General features: G+C 40.4%; 1 protein-coding gene across 1 annotated transcript; it reads left to right on the forward strand.

Moving 5' to 3' along the window:
* Positions 1 to 2,451: 2,451 nt before the first annotated feature.
* On the forward strand, positions 2,452 to 16,437 carry ANXA2 (annexin A2; the record flags this gene model as incomplete). The annotated part of the gene is made up of 10 exons (XM_023532580.1): positions 2,452 to 2,568; positions 5,664 to 5,777; positions 8,831 to 8,921; positions 9,828 to 9,907; positions 11,268 to 11,327; positions 12,958 to 13,051; positions 13,573 to 13,668; positions 13,986 to 14,044; positions 15,156 to 15,278; positions 16,354 to 16,437. Coding segments are annotated over 10 exons (894 nt in total), but the record flags the coding sequence as incomplete, so codon positions are not given.
* Positions 16,438 to 16,440: the final 3 nt, after the last annotated feature.

Below are 16,440 nucleotides of genomic sequence, written 5' to 3' on the forward strand. Positions count from 1 at the left end.
ACATGCCCACACACGTCCACTAAAGTAGCCTCTAACTTTAATGTGTCTTTGAATAAATCTATCCTGCCCATACCTAATTGAAACTAAATGTGTTAAAGCTTGATTTGACCCGTTAGTGTTTTGTGGGAAGGCAGATGTTTCCACAGGTGACAGTTACAGAGCTGGGCCTCAATCTCTGATCTTCAGCATCTCTATCTATAAATTAGGACAGGAATTAGCTATCCCCACTGAGTGATCAAATAAGATAGTCGGTGTTAGGATGTTTTGGAAACGAAAGAGTTATATAGATATAGTTCCTAATTATTTTGCAAATTGTGTTTTATTAACTAACTTATTTAGAACTGTGCTAGGAATCTGTTGAAGTGAAATCACTAGTTGATTCTACATCAATAATTGTATATTATTCATAGTGTATTTAAAAAAGAACCTTTTATGGTCATTATGGTGAACTTTGAAAGCATAGATAATCAAAAGAAAGAAAATAAATTATCCATAATCCCACTACTGACTATTAAAATTTTGGTATAAAGTCTTCTGGATGTTTTTCTGGATATTTTTCTATATATGTCTGTGTATTTTATAAAAGTCAAGTTATACTGGGTGTACTGCTTTGCAACCTTTTAAACAGTATATTGTGAACATTTTTTATGTCAATTAATACTTTACACCATCATTTTATTTTTATTTTTATTTTTTTAAACGCCAGTTTATTATTTTTTTTCATACTATATATATATAAAATTTTTTTTAACATTTTATTTTTGTATTTCCTCCTTCCCTCCTTCCCCTCCCCTCTGTAACCACTAGTCCATTGTCCATGTCTATGAGTCTCTGTTTGTATGTCCTGTTCATTTGTTGCTTTTAGGTTTATATTCCACATATGTGATATCATGTGATTTTCATCCTTTTCTGTCTGGCTTATTCCGCTTAGTATGATTATTTCAAGGGATCCATCCATGTTGTTGCAAATGGTAGTATTTCATCTCTTCTTATGGCTGAATAATATTCCATTTTTATACCATCATTTTAAATGACTGTACTTATTGCATCCCTTTATATGAATGAAAAAACATTTATTTAATCAGTCTTCTATTGGATATAGTTCCCCCCTTTATTTTTTGATGTTATATATGATGTTGAAATAAGCATCTCTGAAACTGAATCTCCTATACACAGTTGGGTTTCTTTATTGACATTGCTATTTTGAAAATCAAAGCTAAAGTAATAGATGCTGCAATTAATATAACTGACTAATGTATTGGAATGAACTCACTTTGAAATGAGTATATTAATACAAAAATGTTATTTATTTTTATACCCAGAAATTCTAACTTTCTACTTTTTACCCTTTCTAATATGATGGAGAGTTGGGGATACGTTCTCTGTCAGTCTGTTCATGTCCCCTGCCTCAAATCATCACAGTTCTGACCTTTCTGTTGCTTTGGAACTCTGCTGATTTCCTATAAGCCAGGCCATTTGCAGTTCACATGTGACTTCATGGACTCAGCCACTCTGTTCTCTTACCCAAGAATTACCTATCCAGTTATGGCCAAGACTCTTTATTAAACAAAGTTCTTAATCAGTCAAGAGAGAGACCTTTTACTTTATGAATTCTTAAAAATCATGCTTTCTTAAGGTAAATGGCATGTTAGGAGTATTTCTGATATAAAATTATAAACTTTCAGATACCAGAAGGCATTGCTTATCTTTGTAAATACACATGTTCCAATTAAAATAGGCACTAAAATATTTTGGTGGCACTTCAAAACTCCCAGTTTAGATTTAATTTAGATTAAAACACTTATTCTTTTTAATAAAGTTATAAAATTGATTATTAAAATTGCCTATTGAAGATTAAAAGCAGTGGAATGTTTATTTTCCTTACAAAACAATTTAGTCTTCAATAAGTATGATTGTATTAATCAATTATGCTATTAAAGTACAACTGCCATATTAAATCCAACTCATTTGTCATGACATTTTCTATAATTATAGAAATTATACCTAGCTACTTATATAGCCATAATTCTGCAATAAATATAAATAATTGTCTCTATTAATTCAGTTCACAGTTACTATCTATAAAATTCTCAGTTAAATGGCAATTTGGAGACCTTCATTTAAAATCCTCCTAAATCTTTGTTGTTCCATCTGACTGCCAGAGTCCTACAAATGCACTTCCTACTGTTGGTTCCAGAAACCAATTTATGAATAAAGTAGTTTAAAAAAAAACAAACAACAAATATTTAAAAGGTCTACTTAGGCTTGAGATTTGAGGCTGTCAGGGATAAAAGGGTTTATATGTTGGGTGGGGGGTGCTGACAAGATGAGAGAGAATAAATTTTGATGTCCTGGTATTTTCCATTTGGAAAACAGTATATAAATCTCAGTTTAAAACACTCTTGTTTAAAACCTATATAAGCCCAAAGGACTAGAGCATATAGTTAATTATTCACAACTTGTATTTCCATAGGTGTGGACGAGGTCACCATCGTCAACATTTTAACCAACCGCAGCAATGAACAGAGACAGGATATTGCCTTTGCATACCAGAGAAGGACCAAAAAGGTACAGTTTCGGGGATGGAGAGCATACCTTGTTGAATTTCATTTCCTCAGCTATCGCTTTTTCTTTTCATGAATTCTGGCTCATACCAGCAAGAGCCTTCTGGAACCCTTGGGGTTTTCCTATTCTTGTATTAATCAGAGTTTGCGCACGCATGGCCTCTGGACCTCGGAACTCATATATAAAGACCACACCCTCCTCCAACTCAGAGTGGAGGGAGTAGTTCTGGGAATAGAAAGTTGAAAAGAAGCAAAGTACCAACATCAGGTATTTTTAATTAAATGCTTACTTTGTGCTAGGCTACATGTAGTTCTCTACATGTAGCAACAACTTATTTCATCTTTATGACTTCTGCAGGTTCTTGATAAGATGTTTCTAATTTAATGTTAGGACACTAGCCTCCATTGAGTATTGATCCTGACATGCTCCTCTCATTCTTAAGAAAAATAAAATAAATAAATACACTTGAATTCTTAAGAGCTTTGCAATGGGCTTAGTAGTTCATTTGGTCTACCAGGCTATCTTCAGCTTGCCATACTCCCACTATTTAAAGGGTCTTTGTGTGCTTTTTCTCTTGCTTGTCCACCAGTGGTTAAAGAACAGCCCAGGGCTTGTTCATCCTTTATTTTGTTGCAGTGTTAGGAAATTTTATTTTTATTTTTATTTTTAAGGACGGGCTGCTTTATTTTTAACTTCTTGCTATTAAAAGCTTTTGACTTATTCTTGGATGGTGCAGTAACTGTGGCTTCCTTCAGCTCCCGTTTGACTTAGGGCTTTTACTCGTAGCCACGGTGGAGGTGAGCTGGAAGGATTCTGGAAGACATTTCTGCTCTTAGGGTGGCCATGACCACCAGCGTTTGGGGAGTTACAGGTCAATCCCTGCTTTCGCTCTCTCCCACACCTCCCAAGACAGTTGGAAAAGGCATAATAGGAGGAGGGCATCTGGCTTCTTTCATCTTGTGTGCATTAAAATTCTTTTTCCACCTACACTTATATTAATCTTCTGTAAAGAAGTACAGAAGGGAGTATTTTTTTCCATTTTTTTTTTTAATTAAAATATAATAGACACTTAGTTGCTCATATTAGAAGGGAGTATTTTATTTCTCCAGTTTCTGAAAAAGATCTGTGAGCTGGTAGAGCTGAGTTTCGCTTGGAGCAGAAGGCCCATCTTGTTGGACAGTGTGCCTGAAATTGTTCTTCACCCGTCACTTAAAGGGTGGGGTCTTGGAACACACTTGGGTGTATACACATAAGTGTACGTGGAAATACAGAAGTCTGGATCTTGATTTCAGATCAGATAGGTGGAGGACAAAGCTATCATTGTTGGGAGGAAGATACTACTAGAGTCATGATGGGGTTCAGTGATCTCACAGGATTTGCTGAGTTCTGGGGACAGCTTACTTCTAATTCTTGATGTCTCTTAGCCTTGGGCTAAGGAGAACTGTCGTGTTTTACAGAAAGATACATAAACTACTTGAGATAATTTCTGAAGGAACTTTTGGAAGCAGAACCTTATTGTTTTGAACGAGTTGTTTGTGTAGTAAAGGAGAAAGCTCTGTATTGCAGACTGCTTTCGGGATATGGACCGAAGCTGCCAAGGTGATGAACTTGAACAACATAGGCAGAGCTAGGAGTTGGGAAAGAGTTGATATTAATGTTGCTTTCATGTTCAAGCAGAGGCCAGATGCCAGGTTTCTCTATATAAGGAATGGTTATGTTTTGTCAGACATTTCTGGAGTACTGTTCAGTGCAAACCCTGTGCTAGACATTATGAGAAGCAGGAAGTTGAACGCCCATAAGGAATTTATAATAGAAGTGGAAGAAGTCAGTAGGTACACAAATGCTATTTGAGGTTTGAACGGAGAATGGGTAGAGGGGAGTGTCAAGGGTAGGCTAAGTTTGGAATTACCTAACCTCAAAGTTCCAAATCGGAAAATCGGTGCTATAATTGGAAGGTGTTGCTTTTACAGTCCCCTCCTAAGTGCTATGTATAACTAGGACAGCAGAAGCAGGGGAAAGTAGGTGGTAAAAAGGGGTTGGGCCAGATGATTTCTAAGCTCCATCTCAGTTCTCAACCTCTCTGTATGATTTGAGAAAATTCTCTCTGAAGCAGGCTGCATATCAACCGCTTAGCACCTGCAGGCAGCTCTGGAGACTGAACAGTGTAGATGCCATCATGTGCTGCTGGAAAGCAGGAGAGAAAAAAGAAGAGAGAAAAGAGGAAGGAAAAAGTGAACAGGGAACAAAATAATTACAACAGCAGAGTGCAGTCATCAGCCAATGCCTGTGATTTGTAGGAAATTTAATCCCTGAGGAAGTATCTTTAAGAGCCACATTGAATTAGGGTATCTGTCTACATCCATGGGGGCCGACTCAGACCTCCGACTTCAAATCTGTGTTAATGGTGACAGTGGGACCCTTAAGAAGTCATATGCAGCAGGGAAGTCAGGGGGGTAATTGAGGGGCTTTAGTCCACCATCATCACTGTCAAACCCATCCCAGTTTGTCACGGACAAGTAGATATTTTCGCAGTCTTGAATTAAGTGTTTTGCATAGGAAAACTTCATGAGCCCCTTCCAGCCATTCTGGGGCCTCTGAGTCCTTCTGGAGACTTTTGGAAGCCACCCCTGGAGCCACCGTGAACTTCTTTTACAGGAGAATATCAGCAGGTCACGAGGCCTCTGTTTCCCTGGAGACACTCGCCACTTAAACCAGCTCCTTCTTAAGAGAGTCCTTGACTCCAGAAAGTGCCAAGTCTTCCATGGGCTGTTGCCACATGCAAATGTTTTTAGAAAGTGCCCTCACACTCGTCTCTTTCTGAGGAGTTGCATACTGCTCTGGTTTCCTTTTAATCACTGGGGAGAAGGCAAAATGAGCTTGGATTTAAGGAGATTTTGTCAGAGCAAAGTCTGACCTTTCGGTTTCTGACATCTGAGTCTGTTGAAGGCATGTAGTTGAAGGATAGTTTGACCCAGGCCCCCAGGGCAGTGAGAATCACAACTTGCTTCACAAACACATCCCTCTTTTGTTCTACTCACCAGTATTAAAGCGCACATCGGTTACCAAGTTTTCCATGTTCTTGCCCATTTTTTCTGAAGGAACTTCCATCAGCACTGAAGTCAGCCTTGTCCGGCCACCTGGAGACAGTGATTTTGGGCCTATTGAAAACACCTGCTCAGTATGATGCTTCGGAGCTGAAAGCCTCCATGAAGGTAAACACATGTGAGATGCAATCTCTGTCAAATCTGCCATTAATATTTGTGAATTACAGCTTTCTGAATGTAATTAGGTGATTTTCAGTTTTGTTGAATTCTCATTTGGAACCATCTTTTTTTGAATCAACCGAAGCTAAAAGTCTCAGGATTCGTACCAAAAATATTTCAATTACATTTTTTTTAAGACCGTAAAGAAATTTTATGATGCAGAGAAGTCAGTTACCAGCTGCTACTGCTTGGCACCTGGGCAATTGAAATACCATTTGGAAAAACTACTTCCTTGATTACATTTCCTCCTTAAAAAAGATTTGTTGTGATATTAAGGCAAAAGTAAAACTCAGAGCTTTTGTTAAGTGAAGCTTGCAAATTCTGTCCATGCTCTTTTGGTGTTCCTTTTTCTGACTTTCTCCTTATCAGTTGTTTGATTCAAATTCGGGCAAAATCAGAACCTACAGTGCATGTAAAGGGTGATTTCAAACCATGAATGGTACTTGTGTTTAAAGTATCGGACAGAACACATTTTTTTTTAAGAGTTCTTTTGATTAGAATTTTAGGTTAAATGAGATAATAAAGATTCCAGTTTGGTACCTCTTTGAATTTTGTGCATACACAAAACCTCAAGTGTTATATAAGTGTAACATGCATAAACAAATGCATGTTACAGCAAAGCACAGGAGAACCTTTGTCATGGTGTGCCTGAAACACTTTGAGTGATCCGATACTGCCCTCTGCTGATAAAACTGGGTAAAGCCTCCGCCTTAGGGGTAAAGCTATAGTTTTGATTTTTTATTCTAAGTCCGAATGCGTTTTCTGTGATGCCACACTGTTCCTGAATTATGAAGAGACTGAGCTGTAAGCCTGTCACTAGAGCTAATATCACACAGTTCAGTTGTCATCCTTTTCTCCAGGGAGTACTTCAAGAGTGAGGCAGCTTCACACACCAGGCATTTCCAGGGTCCAGAATTTGATAGTGTAGGGCTGCCAAAAGATTTGTTGTGAAATCTTTCTTCCTTCGGTTATCCAGTTTAGCTCAAGCTGTGCTCAGTTTATTTGAGCATACTTGTTCTGAGTTACCTAAGTAGGCTATGTTGCAGGGAAGGTATAACTGAGAATGATAAAATGTCAATAACATGTAATGATCCTGCTTAATAAAAAGAACACTCCTGAAAACCGAATCTTGGGACCCTTGTAGCCATAGGTTTCCTCAGACCATTATCACCTCAGATCAGTTTATCTTATTTTCGTCAAGAATTCATTTAGTTGTGATTTGTACTATTTTACTGGTATCTATTACCAGGATTAGTGACTTGAAACAGACCTGTTTGAGCTGTCAGTCACCATTGTAATCTATGTAATTGGGCCCAATGAAAGGTGCTTTGACTTCTAAATCTTTGACCTTGTGCCAGCTCTTCCATTAGCTTTCACAGTTGACTACCCTTCTGAAATCCATAAAGCTTGAAGTGACATTAACTGAACTATGCTTTTTAAAAAAAAAAAAAAAATCCGTTTTGACTTCTGGCAATACCAGTGGCAATATCTGCCATATGTTACAGTAGAAGTTGCCCTTGTGATAGGAATTGTGAACAGTCTGTGGAAAGGTTGGGCCAAGTTTTGGAAATTGCCAAGGTCACCTTCGAATACACAGATAAAAACACTGTTAGAATTCTCAGGTACTAGCACTAATATATCAGTGATGGAAGAAAACAGATCTTACATTGCCATACCTATTTTACATTTCAGCACTGTCAAGATAAAACATTTCTTCTAATGCATGAGCTATTTTTAGACGATATTTCTGTCATCTTTGAGATTAAAAAACTGCCCTCTAAAATATTTGAAGATGCTTGGTAGTCATTCTATAACATTTGTGTAGAATGTTGTGTATTGTGTAGACCTTTTGCTAAAAGGGAAATAAATTTTGGCTTTGGTAAAACCTCTGAATCATGATTAAAAACTGGAGGAAGAGGCATTGGTTCATAGATTAGATTAAGAATAAAATTCAAAATTAACCATTAACCTGAGGCTTAGTTTATATTACACAGACCACTTTTCAGGGACCTATAAACTCTAATAAGTTTAATTAATAGCTGACACACTTTCCATGTGGATAAGTAAGTTTCTCATTGTGTTAACACCTTGTAATTGATTTACATTTTAAACAGTTGTAATTCTACTTAGTTCAAAGTGATATTTCCATTTCCGGAAAGACAAGTATTAGAGAATCCTGATTATTAAATCTTGACTTTGATCATGAAGCCAGCTTTGAAATACATGTTTCATTGGGTCCTTTCAAGCTATCTGGCATGCTCAAAAGTGTATGTATTAAATTTGAATACATCACCCATCAAATTCTTATTCCTTAATAAAGTGTTGGTGTTAAGGTTTATTTGGCACTTCATTATTTCCTTTTGCTTCAGTAAAATGCCTGAAGAGTGCATAGTAATCAAGCAAAAATGGAAGTACAAGAATGAAATTTTTAACATTAATCCAATTTTACATTTCAAAGAGATGAAGCTAAAAATTTCATCTTTTCTATACCTTTCCCTGGTAAAAAGACTTAATTTCGATCTAACGATGCTGGCTGCAAATGACAACATAAATCTCTATGTTCCTTTATTTTAAATTATAGAGCAGAATTGGTTAATGAGGAAATTTATTTTCTATCAGAAAAACAGGTGATTATATAACTTGGAAAATAAAAAAATAACTGGGAAGAAAAAGTTATTCAATTTATAAGCCCATCACCAAAAGGCAACCGCTTTTAACATTTTGGTGTATTCCATTGCTGTCTTTTCCCATTCACTGTATATATATTTAATATAGTTGAGCTCATATATGTCACTTACACCATCTTGTCTTCTGGTGAAGCACTTTTTAAAGGAATAGAAAATAACCTGTGCCGAAGAATACAGTGAGATCCCTCAGGAATGTAGAAAGAAGCATGTTAATAGATCCAGTCCATGTTTGCAGTTTACCTGGTTGAGATCAGAGAAATAGGCTAATGGCCAGGAAGACTTTCCCTGCTTATGTCTGTGCTGCCTGGTTCACAGGGGCTGGGGACTGATGAGGACTCTCTCATTGAGATCATCTGCTCAAGGACCAACCAGGAGCTACAGGAAATTAACAGAGTCTACAAGGAAAGTGAGTAGCCCTAGTTCTGTGATGTTTCTTCTCAGCCCAGTTTCTGGGCTAGTGTTTGGGTTACAGGGCCCAGATAACAGATGGAGAAACGCCTGCCATCCGTAGTGTCCAGGGCTTTGCTGTGGTCCAGGTCCCTCTGCTTCACCTCCTTATGGCCTGGGTTTGATTATTATGTTCTGCTAGAACTTGTACAAAAGGATAGATAGGAGGGAAAGGAGAGAAAACAAAACTTTTTGAAAAAAAGATCTGGTAGGGAGAAGTAGAAAGTATTATACATGGATTTCATTTATTGGGTGCTATTCAGTCTCTGCTCAGGAGGTTCCCAGCTCTGGACCATGGTTGTATAATTGTTGTAAGAGGCATGTGGACCTCTGTGCACCAAGGAGTATAAGAGACAGTGGGTAGAATAAATGATACATTTTACATGTGTGTTCCTGTGTTTCAAAATAGATACTATTTTGAGTTATAAAATACAAATTCATTCATTAGATACTATTTAATTCTTACTAGTTCTAGCCATTGTGAATTTTCTCAGTTGGTGGATAATAAAAATAAAGTACAATTTGGGGCGGCGGTAGCCCTCCAAATTTTTTGATGTTCAAATGAGCATAGTCAAGGAGGTTGGGAAATAGTATTTTAGCTACAGAAAAGGTCACTGATTAAAGGTGAACTGAGGACCCCTGATTTGATCAAGCTCTGTGTGTTCCTTGTCACTGATAATAACACTGGCTCTAATTTCATGAAGGTAAACATTCTAGAGAATCCACTCTCATTTGGGCAGGTATATCGGTGCTGCCACAGCCGTTTCTGCTTTTCAGAGGCTTATAGGGCAGAGGGTATTTGGGGTGGGTAGGTGGCCGCCTGCATAGGCAGGAAGCATAAATCCACATGCGTTTTTTTCCCAAGTGTACAAGACTGATCTGGAGAAGGACATTATCTCTGACACATCTGGTGACTTCCGCAAGCTGATGGTTGCCCTCGCAAAGGTTGGTTTCCCATTTATTTCTTTGTCCTTGCTTCTTCCGAAGGCAAGTCACATACCTCATTTTATACTCGGGCACGAATTAACTCAATCCTCTGTGCTTGCATCAGAAATTCCAGCTGCATTTCCAACAGTGGGTTAGCACTGCCACTGCAGAGTTGTCGTTCTTGTATAATAGGATTTCTTATCCAGCAGAACCTCGTGGTCAGGGGGACTTGGGGGCCAGAGGAGGACTTGGCAGCTCTCCGGTCCTGGCCTGGATGTGTGTGCCAGCTCTTGCTGCATGGCTTGGAAAAGGTCACTTTGCCTCTGTCTGTGGTCACTTGCAGGAAGTACCTTCTTGTTTCTTTCACGTGCCCTCACTTCGTATGAGAGGATTTACCCATGCAGTCCTTTGCCTGGACAGGAGTGGGGTTCTTTGTTTGCTAATGTTAACACATTAATGTGATGAAGAGCATTTCCCTTCTGAATCTGAGTTCTGACCAGTGTGCACTTTAAGGCCCGATGACAAATGATTGATTGGCGTGCTGCGTCCTGCCCACTCGCATTTCGTTCCTGTAACAGTGCCACCTCCCTGCCTCTCCTCTCTTCCACCTGCTCTGTGTACCACCATCCACCCATCTTTGCAATCCCTTTTCACCATTTTATTCCCCTGATCGAACCCATTTCTGCTGCATCAAATCCAAACTTTCAACTTCTTTTAGAAGTTCTCTGTACCCTGGTTCTCCTTAACTTAATCTTCTAGGATTCCCTCCTGCTTACCGTCTGCTCCAGCTGGGCAGCACCTCACTCACCTGTGATGTGCTCGGCCTCCTCCTGCCACCGCTGTTCCTCCAGTGCCGAATGGCTTTCTTCCCCTTCCCCTGCTAGCTCCTGACTCATCCTTCAAGGTTCACTCTAGCCATACCCCGTTGTCTGCAGACTTTGCTGACTATACTCTCTGACTGATTTCTCCCTTATTCTCATTTCACAGTTTAGAGCCATGGATTACTGTGTTGTTTTACTCTGTTCCATGCTTATTTCTCCATCTGGATTGTAAGCTCTCTGAGGAAAATAACTAAAATAAATATCATTAGCTTTTTTTTTTTTTTTGGAGTGGGGAGGATTCTGTAAGATGCATACCCTGGAATGGGTACCAAGGAGAGGGTTGATGATATGAGGCACAACCCTTGTCCCCATCTGTCCTCAATTATTTTACCCACTTTGGTCTTGTCTGTACTTCAAAGTGAAGAAAAAATTTAAGTGACTATTTGTTCAGTAGATTAAATAATGGCTTACATAGGTTGGAGAGAAAAATAACATTTTCCATTTAAAAATATGTAAAGGAATATATTCAATGTTCTTAATTTTTTTTTCTTCTGTAGGGTAAAAGAGCAAAAGATGGATCTGTCATTGATTATGAACTGATTGATCAAGATGCACGGGTAAGTGCCAGGCTTTTTGGTGTGAGTTTCTGTTTTCTGGTTAGTCTCTGGTTAATCTGCATGGTAATTACCTCTCTTGTGTAACAAATGACCTCCAAATATAGTAGCTTAAAACAACAAACATTTATTATCTCTCAGTTTTGGTGGGTCAGGAATTGGGGAGTGGCTTAGCTGGGTGGTTCTGGTTCAGGACCTCTCGTGAAGTGGCAGACAAAAGGGCCTGGCAGGGCCAGGAGGATCTGCTCCAAGGAGGCCCACCCACTTGGCTATTGGCAGGAGGCCTCCGTATCTCCATGGGCCTCTGCAGGGTTGCTTGGGTGTCCTCACGACATGGCAGCTGGCTTTCCCCAGAGTGAGGGATCTAGAGGGAGAGCAAGGAGGAAGCCAAGTGCTTTGTGCCCTAATCTCAAGAGTCGCACACTGTCACTTCTGTCCCCTATTCACTAGAAGTCAGCCACTCTGGCCAGCCCACAGGCTGTGGGAGGGAAAGTAGGCTCCACTTTTGGAAGGGAGGAATGTCAAAGAGCTTGTGGGCTTCATTTTCACTTTGTGGGAGCGATAATTATTAAAAGATACTCTCTTACACTGCTGGTATTAATTAGAGGATCAGTACTAGACTCACATGTACTCGTTTAGGCTTTGCTTGTGTGGAAGTACCAGTTTCTGCAGGGCGTAATACAGCTGGGCACACTGGCATGCATTTGCTACAAATGAACACCCAAGAGTAAACGATATGAGAAAGTAGGAAGATGGTGAACACACAGTCAGGGATAGGAAGGAAGGCTTATTGCCCTTTGTGGTGGGGGAGATGGGGAGGGTGGCAGAGGCCCTTCTTTCTTTTCTGAATAGAACTCTTGCTGGTTCTAGTCCCATAATCTCTGAGAACTATTTCTTAAGCCGATTCACTATGAACTACATGCTTTGCCTGGAGGGTCAGTAGCTACCTCAAAACATTTCGTAAGAGATGCTGAACGAAATTCATTTAAATTTATATTAGTTTTAAGTTTCAATATATTTCACACAGCACTTTTAGCAGGCGGTAAAGAAGGGTTTTAACTAAAGTAATGGAAATTAGAGTTTGCCACTCCCAGGTGGTAGTCACAGAATGAGTATCCACTTGCATAAGCCTCTCTCCCTTCCAGCCACTGTTAGCATTATTTATAGCCTTAAATTTCCAGAGACTGAAAGTAAGGTTGGACTGGCTCCTTTTCCAGCTCTATCATTTGCTGAGTCTCTAAGAAACTTGGGTGGTGAGGGGGCAGTAGGTACCTGCCTTCACTAAATGACCACCAGCTTACTTGCTACTCAAACTGCCAAAAGGGAGGAGAACTGGATATGCTAATGAACATTTGCTTGTCCTATATGTAAGTAGAAGCTCTTGGTCCTTTTAAGTTCAGAGGAGATTTGTACAGCACTGACCTCACAGTCGGGCTAGATCTGTCTGTGCCTAAGGAAGACTGCTCTTGCTTAAGACTTGTCTAAATAGTACACATTTTTCCCACATCTGCAGTGCGATCAGCCTTTCTTTCATTTGGCATTTTGAATGGGTAGGTTTTTAGGTTTTTTTCATGACACTTTTTATGACTTGGCTTTGTATCATGTTACCTTTCCTGGCTGGCTGTGCTCGTAGGATCTCTACGATGCTGGAGTGAAGAGGAAAGGAACTGATGTTCCAAAATGGATCAACATCATGACTGAGCGGAGCGTGTGTCACCTCCAGAAAGGTGGGTGCTGTGCTGAGAGGTCTTAGAGCCTAGGGGCCAAAATGTTGGGACTCGGCTCTGCCGGAACAAAGTTCACTCCCCACATTACACTCGCATTTTCCCTTACCACATCCATTTGCTCTTCTCTCTCATTTTGGATCCTTCTTTCTCCTAAATATTTCCCATGGTTTGATGCCTTAGCTTGCTGCCCCTTCTTGTCTGAGGATCATTTTATCTTGCTGTATTTGTTGAAGCAATGGATTTTGTTGGGTGCTATGTTTTGTGGCTTCCAAGTAGGATGGGTTTCACTCAGGGGAGGTGGAGGTGTTCAGACTTAGCACTGCCGTTCAGGACTAGTGCATCGGACAGCTGTCCCAGGGCAACTGGTGCAGTGTCAGCTCTGGTTCAGCTGCTAACCCTCTAGGATGCTGTGATTGTCCTCATTTTTTCTTTTTTAAATTGTGGCGCACAACCGCGTGGGTGATCACTGACAGCTTTGACTAGTAGCTCTGTTGTAGTAATTATTTGTTGCTTTTCCTTAGTATTCGAAAGATACAAGAGCTACAGCCCTTATGACATGTTGGAGAGCATCAAGAAGGAAGTCAAAGGAGATCTGGAAAATGCTTTCCTGAACCTGGGTGAGTAAGCATGGCCCCCCATCCCTGGTGGACATCAACTTTCAGTAAACTGTGTCGAAGTGGAAGGAAGGAAGGCTCATCTTATTGACTCAAGTGTGTGTGGGAGGTGCAACTCCTTTACATGGTGGTTTTGTGATCTTCATTGGTTACAACCACAGTGGAGCTGAATGTTTCAGAGGACGCTGGTTTTCCTTGCTCTCTTCCCATTTTGCAGCCCCTTCCTGTGAGTCAGGTCATCTGGTTTGTGTTTTGAGGTCAGCCCCTCACCCCCCACTGGTGGAGGGGAGAGGGGTTACTAACTCCTTTTCTTTCCACAGTCCAGTGTATCCAGAACAAGCCCTTGTATTTTGCTGATCGACTGTATGACTCCATGAAGGTAAGAGCAGCCTGCTGAGAGGTCCATGTTTCCACACTAGGCTTTTCTTCTTTTGTGTCTCCAAACTAAGTCTCCTTGACTAGCAGATGGAGGAAGAAACCCCACTGTCTAGAGGCAGGAATGCCCCCAGTCAGCTGTGATTGTATTTAACAGGTGAGAAAACCACAAATCCATCTTCTGCCTCTCTCAACTACTTGAACACATGTTTGTGTACAGGTAGAAAATAAAAGTGCCTGGGAGCAACAACACGCCAGATGGTAATCGTGTCTGATTCCCACTCAGATTTCTTAGTGATCCCCTCCTGTTACCTCAGAGTGAAGACAAGCAAGGAAAGGAGAGATTATTAAGTGACCAATGTACAATGGAGGTTGTGCAACTTACTTTACCTTAAGTTATTACCAAAGAACCTGAGGCTTATTATTATTTTGCTGTTGTTGTTTTCTTTATAGTTGAGGAGACTGGCGCTCCGAAAGCTTCAGCTTGCTTGAGGTTACGTAGCCAGATTTGAACTCGAGTCTGACTCCAAAGCCAGCTCAGCAGCTTTCCCTTGGATGAACTGTCTCTTTCCATAATCACATCCCATTTTCCATGCCTCAAATGTGCCTAGTGCTTTCTAGCTTCCAGGCCTATCCATTTTCTCCTGGGTCATCCCCTCATCCACACTGCCTCTCCCCAGTCTCTCCTCAGCCTCCATATCAAATATGACCTGTTCCTTGGTGCCTCTGGTCTGAGACTCTAGAAGTAAACTCAGTCATCTTTATTGGTCAGACGATGGTGGCGTATCTCCTCTAAACCACTAAGGGCCAGGAACTTTTTGTTACATGTGGAAACTCACATCCTTCTTGATCTGAGCCCTACAGTAGTTAATGCTCAGTACACATTTATTGAATACACAAGTGTGGGTTTGTGCTCATGTCATCCTGGTGTTTCATGCTCGTTTTCTCTCCTGGAATAGTTATGCTGTTACCTTTACAATCTCTTAGAGGGCAGCATCAAGAATTCAGATCAGTTCCGTGTGCAAGAAGACTTACTAGATCCATTTTTAATTATCGCTGAACACTGATTCACATTGTCAGTGAATTGTAACTTGGAACTACTACTTGACTTTCAGGGCAAGGGGACTCGTGATAAGGTCCTGATCAGAATCATGGTCTCCCGCAGTGAAGTGGACATGTTGAAAATTAGATCTGAATTCAAGAGAAAGTACGGCAAGTCCCTCTACTACTACATCCAGGTGAGCCCTGCAGTGCTGTGCCGGCCCTGCCTTGCCATCAGAGGGCCCGGGTCCGTGGGCAAACGGCCTGTTAGAACAGTGCCAGAGTAGTGGTTTTGTTTTCTAACTCACTGAGAAAGAGATGCTAGTCATCAGATATCAGAGATTTATTTAAAAATAAGTAAATTTATTTACAATTCGTCTTGGAATCCTATAGAGTCAGGCAAAATATTTTCTATATCCCACATCTGTTGATTCTGCAATGATAATTGGTGTTCCTGATGATGGTCCTGCAAGACTTACTGACAACCTCAAGAGACTTAGATCAATTCAGTTTTACATTTTATTATATTTCCATTTCTTGAAAAATCTCCTGTGATTTTTCAAGAAACTTTTACTCAGAACTCCCACCTCTCCATCAATTTAGTCTCTCTGTTTTGGAGAGACGGAGCAATTGTGTCTAAAGAGTGATTGCATTTTTAGTGGTCCTACCGTGCGTAGTTCAGACAGGCGTTGCCATCCCCCTTTCTAAAAGAGCCCAACATTTCCCAAAACACGTCAGTGGTTACCAAGGATGAATTTAGAAGTGGTTTAGATAGTTATATCCAGGTTTATTAGGAGCCGTGTTTAAAGTTTAAGCACCATGTAGACCTTTAGTAATTGTTTCTTCACCATACTAGCTTATTTCCATGTGATCTTAAGAACCCAGGAAATAGACAGTGAGGCAGAAAAATACCCTGTCTTCTATGGAAGGGAGAAGATCAGGAAGAAAAGTGGTGGTGTTTGCAGGACCTCACAGCAGTGAGAGCAGGTTGGGTTCTGTCGCCACGGTCACTTATCACGTTAATCCCCAGTACCTCACCTTCTTTTACCCTTGTAGTAATAATGTGACCTGAAAGCCTTCCCTAGGCCATACTCCCTGAGGGTCCTCCAATGATGATGATGGTTTGGGTGTGACCTTCTAGGCCTTTGTGTCTGGGCAGGTCTCACAGAGTCTTCTCTGTTAATAGTGGCAGAGGCTCTGCCTGCATGTTATTACGAAGTTTGGGTCTTTTTCTTGATATTGAATTTTCTTTTTCTCCTTGGCCATTTGTAGCAAGACACCAAGGGGGACTACCAGAAGGCGCTGCTGTACCTGTGTGGTGGGGACGACTGAAGCCTACAGCTGCTCGAGCATCCAGGA

Source organism: Pteropus vampyrus, unplaced genomic scaffold (genome assembly GCF_000151845.1).
Source record: "Pteropus vampyrus isolate Shadow unplaced genomic scaffold, Pvam_2.0 Scaffold85, whole genome shotgun sequence".
Classification (NCBI taxonomy): Eukaryota; Metazoa; Chordata; class Mammalia; order Chiroptera; family Pteropodidae; genus Pteropus; species Pteropus vampyrus.